The 10482-nt window shown below is 28.1% G+C and overlaps 2 protein-coding genes across 2 annotated transcripts; one reads left to right on the top strand and one right to left on the bottom strand.

Annotated features, from left to right (window-relative positions):
• Nucleotides 1–2338: 2338 nt before the first annotated feature.
• LOC112679629 (methionine--tRNA ligase, mitochondrial) lies at nt 2339–4746 on the bottom strand. The gene is made up of 2 exons (XM_025549514.1): nt 4525–4746; nt 2339–3858 (listed from the first exon to the last, which is right to left on the bottom strand). Exons 1-2 carry the CDS (start codon nt 4607–4609, stop codon nt 2357–2359), a joined length of 1587 nt encoding a protein of 528 aa, XP_025405299.1. The 5' UTR covers nt 4610–4746; the 3' UTR covers nt 2339–2356.
• An 88-nt stretch (nt 4747–4834) lies between these two features.
• Nucleotides 4835–6633, top strand: LOC112679630 (RWD domain-containing protein 1). Its single transcript, XM_025549516.1, has 5 exons — nt 4835–5012; nt 5107–5312; nt 5373–5516; nt 5635–5818; nt 6424–6633. Exons 1-5 carry the CDS (start codon nt 4943–4945, stop codon nt 6507–6509), a joined length of 690 nt encoding a protein of 229 aa, XP_025405301.1. The 5' UTR covers nt 4835–4942; the 3' UTR covers nt 6510–6633.
• The last annotated feature ends 3849 nt before the right edge of the window (nt 6634–10482 follow it).

The raw sequence follows: 10482 nt of genomic DNA, 5'->3' as shown, positions 1-10482 counted from the left end.
ATTTTTCACTTAGTATGGACCCGAAAAAAAGCCCAATTCAATATTCACAGCCACGCGTAATTTGATTACGTAATAAAATGATCCACATTAAAAAAATTTGAAATGTGTAACTCACATATAATCAATTACTTAAATATGGATTCAGGGGGGGGCGATTGCCCCTTCTCCCCCCCCCCCCCTAAAATACGCCCATTATTGTTAGTACCTACATGAAATTAAACAAATGGAGAGCAAATAACAGATATTAACAAATTAACGGTCGTCAATCACTACAGTCGTATACTTAAATGACGGATAAATAATTATATGTATTCAGTATAAGGCGATCGATGCATCAACACAAAATTTGTACCGAAACTGTTTTGAGCTGTTAGCAGTTGGTACTTTTTTTTATTTTCATCACGTTCCTTATCACACTCCGGGAGAATTAGTTGGTACCCGTATTTATTCAGTATGCTGCGTTGCTCAGTGCTTGTTACTGTTGCGATTTCCGAGTGTTCATTACAATAATAATTTTAAAACAAAATATATATTTTAATTTGTATTATATCGTAGTAAACTATTCTATAATCTATACGATAATTTATAATAAAATGTTTAGTTTTAAATTTAGATATACGCAATCGAACGCTCCTATTGTATACGATGATTTTTCTCATCTTAAACGCGAAGAAGAGGAGACTAAAATTATTATTTTTGCCTTGTTATTGACCGCATTATATTTTTATATATTTCGTATGTAACAAGAGATATAGTTAACGTATTAAATGTGAATGATATTGAAAACTATTTGCAGAAAAGGATAGAAAAATTATGTTAACTATTTATTTTTTTATATGCTTTGTTATAAGCATTTAATAGATAATACTGTATATTTTGTTGATTATATATTTATATTTAAATTAATTTCGGTAGCTAGTTTGTAAGTGAAAAATTTTACTTTGAAAGTGTAACGATTGTTACCGACCACGTTACAAAAGCAACTTTTAATCTGTAAAGGTAAGAACTTCTAAGAAACATAAATATGTTAGTGTGGATAATCAATAGTTGAAGTTTGGGGGCAAAGCTTGCATGGGTCGCTGATATCATTAAAATTTAGCCCATCCAGAAGTATAAATAATTGTGCCTATGTAAAAAATGCGTTGATCAATTGCTCTAAATACCAATAAACCAAAATAATGATTTACAAAACGATGATTAAGATTTTTTTTTTGTATTTGCCTATAGTAATCTAACATAAAGATAAGCATTTGTTTTCACGGGTGAAGTCGGAAAATTTAGCTAGTATAGTATGAAAGCAATTTATTAGTAGTATTATGCATACAAATGTCCAAATACATATAAAATTGTATCTATAATGTATATTATATGTATCCTCATTTAATATGTAATCAACAAATGTAATATATATATATATGTACATTAAAATTGTAATTGTTGTAATTTGGAACTTGAGAAATATACTGTAGTGTTAGCATAAATTGTAATAAAATGTATTTTCCACATCAATACAATTATTTTCAGTATTATGAGTTAATGTCAGATAATAGTATTGATTGGACACAGTGGCAGGTTAGGGGGCAGGCTGAAAGGCTATAGCCTGGGGCGGCTTTTTTTTTTTATAGAATGAAGTGTTATTATTGACTTATTATATGTATTTATTTTAATATATTTTTTTTTATATTTTTCATATTAACACGAATAAAAATAATTTTAAAAAGTCATAATAATATATTAATATGTACATTGTATGATACGTACCTATAGGCTATAGTAAGAATATTGCAATTATTATTACAATTTAAAAATATTTCATTTGTAATAAAATAATTACAGTTAGTTACTAGTTATTATTAATAACTTATTAGTACCTGTGTACTTATTGGGAACATCCGACTATCCGAGTATAGGTATTTTTATATCTGGCTATTTATATTTCCGTTATGTGACTGTATAAGCATTGTTTATTTGTACTGGTAATAATGGTATCTGAAGTAAAACAATAGACATGAAATATTTTATTTTTAGAAGTTTTCTATATTAAAGATTTAATATTTAATATTTTTTTTTTGATAAAAAAACTGAATAAAATTTGAAGAGAATGGTTTAGATCAAATATTGTTGGTTCCTTAGTAGAGTGATAGGGGGGGGGCAGAGTGATTAAGCCTAGGGGCGCCAAAATGCTAAATTGATCACTGATAAAAATATAAATAGTATTATTTAATAACAGTCACATTTCATGAACAAAAAAATACTTAAAATTAAAATGTCATTGAAATATATTTAAATTCAATAGAATAATTGGGAACTTACAACTAAAATTAAATAAAACAATGACTAAAATAACACTTTTTAATTAATTTACTAATAACTTTTTGAACAATACAATATTTTCTTTTTTTAAATTAATGGGATCAACAAATGTATTTCCATCTTTCCAGCTGGGTATTATTTGATTCCAATTCCTATTATTAACGTTCAATTTGTTTAATAACTTATCAGCTAATACAGGCACAATGGGTTGCAAAGCCAATGCTGAAAGTCTTAAAGTTTCCAGAGTTACATGCAGTACACATACCAATTTTGGAACATCATGTTTAGCTAAGTGCCATGGCTTATTGTATTCAAAAAATCGATTGCAACAATGTAATGTGGCTATTATTTCATCTATACCTTTATAAAAGTTTAATTCTTCATAATGATTTCCAACAATATCAGAAAGGCCTTTAAGTTTTAGGTCTAAATCAATAAAATATGGATCAGTTGATAGGCTTTTAATAGATGCTGCATTTAGTTTTGGGTAACTAAGGTTTGGATTAATGGCTTTTCCACAACAACGATTTAATAGGTTACCCAATGTGTCTGCTAATTCAGCATTTAATATTCTTTTAATTTTCATGTCACTATAGTTACCATCACTGTGAGCAGTACCTTCTCTGAGTAAAAAGTATCTTAAACCAGACTCAGTATATTGATTACCAGCGTTTAATGGATCTATCACATTTCCTTTTGTTTTAGACATTTTTTCATCATTAACTTTCCAATGAGAATGTACAAAAATTTGTTTTGGCAATTGTAACCCAGCAGCCATTAAAAATACTGGCCAAAATATTCCATGAAATTTTAAAATATCTTTACCACATATTTGTACACTTGGAGGCCAACTATCTGTGTTATTTGGATAACCAGAAACTGTTAAGTAATTTACTAAAGCATCTAACCACACATATACTGTTTGCGCATCATCTTCAGGAACTGGAATACCCCAACTAACACGACTTTGAGGTCTTGACAGTGATATTTCATACAAATCATTAACTTCCCTGATCAATATTTCTTGAAATAATTTTGGTTTAATTCTGTCAGGTTTACTCAACCAATTTTGCAGATCATTTTTGAAAGGCCGTAAATCAAATTTATAATTTTCCTCTTCTGCCCATTCAACAGGTCGTCCTGATTCTTTACTAACACGTACATTGTTAACTACTTCTATTTGATCTTCAGACAAAAATGTCTCATCAGCTGTACAATACCAACCAGAATATTTTCCTTTTTTTATATGTGGTTTTATTTTATTCCAAAAGTGGCATACACACATTTTATGATTATCTGATGTTGTTCGAATAAATGATGTATAGCTGATATCAAATTTATTAAATGTGGTTTGATAACTACTAGAAATTTTTGTACAATAGTTATCTACAGACAGTTTACTAAGTTCGGCAGATTTTTGTACTTTTAACCCATGTTCATCAGTGCCAGTACTGAAAATAATATTTATGTTAGGGTTTAGTAGTTTTTGAAATCTGGCAGAAGCATCAGCAATTAAAGCACTGTAAAGATGTCCAATGTGAGGATCTGAAATCATTTACAAAGCAAATGTATAACTTTAACGTTAAGATATTTATTATTTAAATTTATATTTAATTAATAATAAATAAAATAATCTGTACACATGAAGCAATTATGTAAAATACAAATATATCAAATTATACTTTATCGTATAAGTATTTTTACTAATATAAATACCAGGAAATCTTATTCATAAATAAGTATTTACAACATAATATAGAAGTTTGATAAGTAAATAAACAATTCATTCTATGGAAATAAGAAATAATTTATCATTTAATATTTTTATACCCTCTTTATCAAGTTATTTTTCTCAATTAACTGTTTATCTACTTAACCAATAATCTTGAGAATATATTTAATAATTTATGTTAATGAAAACCAATCAGAAGCCGCTAAATGCCATTGCAATTGTTAAATGTTTAGTACTCAAATACATAAAGGTAACTTAAATAATATTAAAGTAAAAAAGCTATTTTTTTGGTTAATATTTCAATGCTAAAAACAAAAAAGCTTTTCCTAATTTAACAACACAATTATTCATAGTATATCATTTTCCCAATATGCTATATGCGGCTATATTATGAACACTTGGATTTAAATATCTAAAAAACGGTTACAATACTTAAAACTTTTTATGTATTTTTTGAATAACAAAATATAAATACTCACTAGCATTTACATAAAATATTGGAGTGGTAATAAAATATGAAGTCTTTTTGGTTGCATCTATTATACTCCTTCCTATTAGTGACATAATAATTTTAATTGACCAATAAATTAATTTTTAATACCATAAAACTTAAGAAATTTTAAGTTAGGTAAAGATATACAGCATATTTAACAGAAATACAAAACGAACATCAATAAATGCCCACTGCATCTTTAGGTGATTTGTTATTATTATCACAAGCCGGTCATTATCAATGACAAGACATTGCATATTACGTGATAGCAGTAGTGATTAAAATTAGTGTTCCGAGATATGGACAACGAGTCACGTTGAGGAAGAACAACACATTATACAATCGAGGATCTTGTTCAGTTCTAATATTTTGGAGAAACTGTTATTAATGGTTCTAGAGAAAAAATGGACTACCGAGAAGAACAACAGTACGAAATCGATGCATTGGACTCTATTTACTGTGGTGAAATGACAAGTAAGCGCATTAAAGACTATTTTTAAATTCTATTAACAACCATGTTATATATAATAACTAATATAATTTTTCTTGTATAAACGTACGTTTTTAGTTTTAGAAACCAGTCCTTATTACCAATTTCAAATACCAGTCAAATCGGATGAATTTGATAGCGATGAACATGACATTGGGCTTTCTTGCTGTTTAAAATTTGAGTATGTTGAAAAATATCCTGATGAACCACCTATTGTTGAAATTGAAGATGTTGTTGGCTTTGAAGGCGAAGAAGATGAGCTCAAAGAGCATTTAATGCATAAAGTAATATTGATTAATTGATAGATTCAACTGTTTATTTAATGTTTTTTAAAATAATTTTAGGCCCAAGAAAATGTTGGTATGGTAATGATATTTACTCTAGTATCAGCAGCACAAGATTGGGTGAATGGCCATTCGGATTTTGCAAAACAAAAAAAACTAGACGATGATGATAAAAGACGTGAAAAAGAAATGGAAGCTGAATTAGTTAATATTTGTATATATTATTATTAGGAAAATATGATTTAAAATACTATACATTACTTCCTATCAATTTGAAAACTGTCATTGCTAAATATGTACAATAACATTAATTCTTTTATAGAAACGATTTGAAGGTACTAAAGTTACAGTAGAAACATTTTTACGTTGGAAGTTCAATTTTGAAGAAGACATGGGAGTGTTAAAAAAACGAAATGAAGAAGAAAAAAATAAAAAGCTCACTGGCCGTGAATTATTTATGACTGATAAATCACTCAATGAATCAGATTTAAAATTCTTAGAAGAAGGTTAGTTATACATTTAAAATTAATTTATAAAAAGCATGTACAAATTAACTAATACCTTTTAGATCTTATGAACTATAAAGATCTGGTCTGATAATGATTAAATAGTTTAAATAATTTTTTCTTATAAAAATCATTACAAATTAAATATATCGTATTTTATTATTGTACGTAGACTTTAATAAATTATTTTTAAAATAAAATAATGTAGCTTAAAGTATTAATTATGCCAATTCAAAATTTGAGGTTTAACATTTTAACCTTATATTATCATGTTTTAAACAAAAGTTTTCATTTCAGTAGTGTTAGTACCTATATACTGTTTCATAATTATTATTTAGTATTAGGCAATGTAAAAAATAATATAATGATGCAGTTTTGTTTTAATTTTTTTTTTTTTTTATTTATTAAGATAGTAAATTAAAGAATACTCAGGTAAATATTCATACTTGTTTAATATGATATATCATAACATTGGTATACTTATTTATAGACTACCTTGTTCTGGTCAAATTTAATATTAATATGGATGATTTTAAATTTCATAATTTATGTAATCTAAAATGTTATACTATGTATAATTTTTAGTATATCATATTTATTTCTAGGAGATTTGGTGAAAGTTGATGAATCATTATTTGAAGAAGTAGCTGGACTGGATATTTGTGATGCTGATAGTTCTGATGAAAATTAAATATTTGGTATTTTCTGCATATTATGTGCAAAACTCAAATTGTAAAAACGCAATAGATTAATTAATTTTATCTTATTATTTAATTTTGTCAAATTATTTCAAAATCAGTATAGTAAAAATTCAAAACATAAATATATAAATTTGTTTTATAAAATAAGTTTTATGCAAATTTAATAATTGATTTAATTATACAAATAAAATAATGTATATTATTATTAATTCGTGTCAAAATGAATATAATTTTGAATGTTAAATATTACATTTTTAATTTGTAACAATTTAATAATCAACAAACAAGATTAATTTTGATTCAAGTAAGGTATACAACTTTTTAAATATTAAAATCTAAATTCAAAAAAAAAAAATGTAAAAGTTATTAATTCTTGAGATTGATTTAATTACTGTTTCATACACATAAAATTGTTACTAAAATGTTTACTTATTTTATTGATTTTCCCTGTATTTGTGTAAAACTGTATCACATGCTTTAGTTGGCTTAACATTTTTTGCTTTTTTAAGTTTATTGATGATAAAGTTACAAAGATATATCATTATTTAGATTTGATTACTAGGGTTACTAAAATAAATGTATCAAAGTATCACAATTTATACATAACAAAAATATTTTGTTTAATTTGTGAAAGTATAACTATTACAGTTTTTGAAAGAAATGGTAGATTTTATGGTAAAAAATATTGTGTAAATCATGAGTTCTCAACCTTTTGAGGTCCACGCCCCCTTTCAAACTATTTTATGAGTTCACACCTCCCCCTACTTCTATAAAATTGATGTGTAATCGTAATATTTTTTAATAGGTCACCAAAACTTGTTCTTATCGCGTCGAGTGTCGGTTTTTACCGAAACAATGCTTTTATCAGAACCCAAAATACTAAAGAGCATAAATATATGAATTGTATAATCTTATAAAATCTTAATAATCACTCGGTGTATATCTATTAATCGACTCCGGCGACGATCAAAACACAGGCAATGCATGGCGTAGAAAACGGCAACTTTTTCATTTTTCATGTTTTTTTTCAACATTTTCACGCCCCCCCCCCTCCTGAAATTTTGTCATGCCTCCCTAGGAGTGCGCGCCCCCCAGGTTGAGAACCCGTGGTCTAAATTGAATTATTTAATTATGTTATTGTGAATATTTTAAGTAATTTTAATAAACAAAAACAAATCATTTGTAGTAATATTCAAATCTGATGGAAAATTCAAATCCTTATTTTATTTTGTTATAATTTTATTTATTATTAGGTGCATGGGTAACATTCCATAATTCCAAGTGTCATTTTTCTTTGAACTGTTTCATCGTTTCACGTGCTTAATCTTAAATTTTAAAATATAGATGAAATAAAATATTTTGCTATGACTTAAATGATTAAGAGTAATTGTGAGAAAAAAATTTATTACTAAACAACTTTAAATTTTTCATTGGGTCAGTAAATAAATTTAAAGTAAATACTCGTTGGCGGTGTACTAACAAGGACTGTTTGACAAAAGTGTATACCAATAATCAAGCCTGGATTATGATAATTTGGGGCCCATAACCATAATCAAAATATTGATGATCCGTACATAAATATATTACAAAGACAAAAAAAATATTATATTAAAATTTATAAATTTCTTTCTTGCTTTTTTAAATATAAAAATAAAAATATTATTATAATAAATAATATTTTCTTTTTTTTTTGGAAGCAAATCCTTTAATTGTATCATTAGTAATAATTACCTCCAAAACATCACTATCTAAACACAAAACCATAAAACTATTTAAATTTTCTTGAGAATTGCTCGTTCTATCTATGTTTTTTTATATGAGTTAAAAAAAGCAATAAAAACCTACTATCCGCTAGAGGCCCACTGTTGCTTGATATCCGATGTAGGCCCGGGGCCATGGTAACTTAACATATTTATCATATCAATATCACTTATTTATTATATCAAATTATCAGATTATATTCTTTCTATTGCTGTTTTAAAATGAATCATCATATAATGATATGAAAAATAATTTTTTTTTTTTTTTTATATATATTTATTGTAAATTAAAATGTTTCAGCACACTGAGTGCTATTACAAGTTTGAGAGTCTTAAAATATAAACTAATTATAATTGTATAATGATGTTTACATGTTTATTTGTTATTTATAACCAGAGCCTCGGGACTTATAGCAATTAAAATCATTAAAATAAGCGCTTAAAAACATCATTATAAGCACTAAAATAAGAATTTAAAAAATTAAAAAACAAGCAAAAATATTTATTCAAAAAAAAAAAAAAACTTTATAAATTTAACTAAGAAATCAAACAAAATAAAAATAAATCTACACTTTCAAGACTTCATGGATTTTCTATGGGATTTTTCTGAAAAATAAAATGTTAACTTTTTTCTCTGTTCTTAATCATTCTGACAATTGACACTCAGTTCTATTTTCAACGTTGGAAAATCTTTGCTAACCAGACAACGATGCCTTGGACGGCGACGAACTACGTGATAACGTAGATAAGGTAAGAATTATTTTTAAATTTTAACTCTATTTTTTCTTTTTAAATAAAAATTTGTTTTTCAAAATAAGTAAATCCATTTTTCTAAATTTTGATCCGTCATATAAGTCCTTTTCTTAATCATAGTAATACAACCAACACTCAACATTCTCTTGTCAATCACCAATAATGATTATCATTTTCTACTGTAAGTAAATTAAAATGAATTTTGTCTTTCATATACATAATCAAATTTACATAAATAAAATATATATATTTGTATATTTTACTGGAAGAAAAAAATCACACAAAAATGATAGGTTATTGTGTGTGAAACAAAAAAATTTGCATCACGGAGAATTCTATTAATTCCGATGAATACTTATGTAACTTGGCATTTACGTAGCCCAAAATGCAAAAGCAGGATGCGGTGTTAATCAGGATATCTTCTGTGTCATCCAAAAATAAAATGAAGAATTGCTCGTATTCATCAACATCTAAAGTCGTAGGTACAATTTCATGGTCCGTATAGTCCTCGTAGTCGTCCTTGTAATCCTCAATGTCCGAGTTATACACGTTTAATATTAAATATTTGACCGGGGGACAATGATCGGTACACGACAACGAACGACTACGCTTACGGGTAGATAAACTAGTGGAGTTTACGTCATCGTAAATCGTCAGCGAGTTTGTAGTATTCCGTTTCCGAGATGTTCGTCCGACTCCTCGACTCTTACAAGTCTCCTCGATAATCAAATATTTGATCGGACGGTGGGGAGAGTATGACTTCGATCGACAACGACTACGTTTCTTTGATGTAAGACCGATAGGATTTTCGGAGCTATTACAAATCGATGATCGCCAACGTTCGACCGCCGAATTTTCCGTCCTAGGGCATTTAAACGGACGGCCCGAAGAACACGAATGTGATCGAGAACGCTTCATGGCGGATGTACGGGTCGATATTACTGATATTACTTCAAAAATGTTTCGTTTCGAAACCGTAAAGTCTCGTTTTTCGATTACCTGGCTCCAGTTTGGATATTCGTATATTATATACTTCACCGGGCGGATTGGGGAGGAACTATACGGCGAAAGACTACGCTTGAATGTGCATTTCGAATTCTCTCCGTTATTGTTGTAAAAGCTCAAAATCCGCGATGCACGTTTAGTTAACTGATTATTACTGGACTCGTGTACAATCAAATATTTGACCGGCCGGTGTGGAGAGGATGAGTGTGATCGACGACGACGTTTTGATGCACCTGTAGGATTTGACTGTTTATTTCTTTTAGAAATCGAATACCATCCACGTCCGACCACCGGATTTTCTGTTCCCGGGAACATAAAAGGACGGTCAGGTGAACTCACTGACCACCAACGAGGCGTAAGCATGGTATCCGTGGACGCATCGACCATGGTAGGCTTCCTAGCGGGGGGAGGGGTTTGTATGCCTTCGGAGCTGAAAACGACAGTA

Source organism: Sipha flava, unplaced genomic scaffold, assembly GCF_003268045.1.
Source record: "Sipha flava isolate LNK unplaced genomic scaffold, YSA_version1 165_pilon_pilon, whole genome shotgun sequence".
Lineage (NCBI taxonomy): Eukaryota > Metazoa > Arthropoda > Insecta > Hemiptera > Aphididae > Sipha > Sipha flava.
The sequence above is the reverse complement of the archived record's forward strand: the minus strand, read 5'-3'. Positions and strand labels throughout refer to the sequence as shown.

What these genes read in the sequence shown, in the direction of transcription:
- LOC112679630 (XM_025549516.1), top strand. Translation starts at nt 4,943, where the DNA reads ATGGACTACCGAGAAGAACAACAGTACGAAATCGATGCATTGGACTCT. An exon ending in TTACTGTGGTGAAATGACAA is followed by an intron (nt 5,013 to 5,106) that starts GTAAGCGCATTA and finishes GTACGTTTTTAG; the next exon opens with TTTTAGAAACCAGTCCTTAT. An exon ending in AAGAGCATTTAATGCATAAA is followed by an intron (nt 5,313 to 5,372) that starts GTAATATTGATT and finishes AAATAATTTTAG; the next exon opens with GCCCAAGAAAATGTTGGTAT.
- LOC112679629 (XM_025549514.1), bottom strand. Translation starts at nt 4,609, where the DNA reads ATGTCACTAATAGGAAGGAGTATAATAGATGCAACCAAAAAGACTTCA. An exon ending in AATATTTTATGTAAATGCTA is followed by an intron (nt 3,859 to 4,524) that starts GTGAGTATTTAT and finishes AAATGATTTCAG; the next exon opens with ATCCTCACATTGGACATCTT.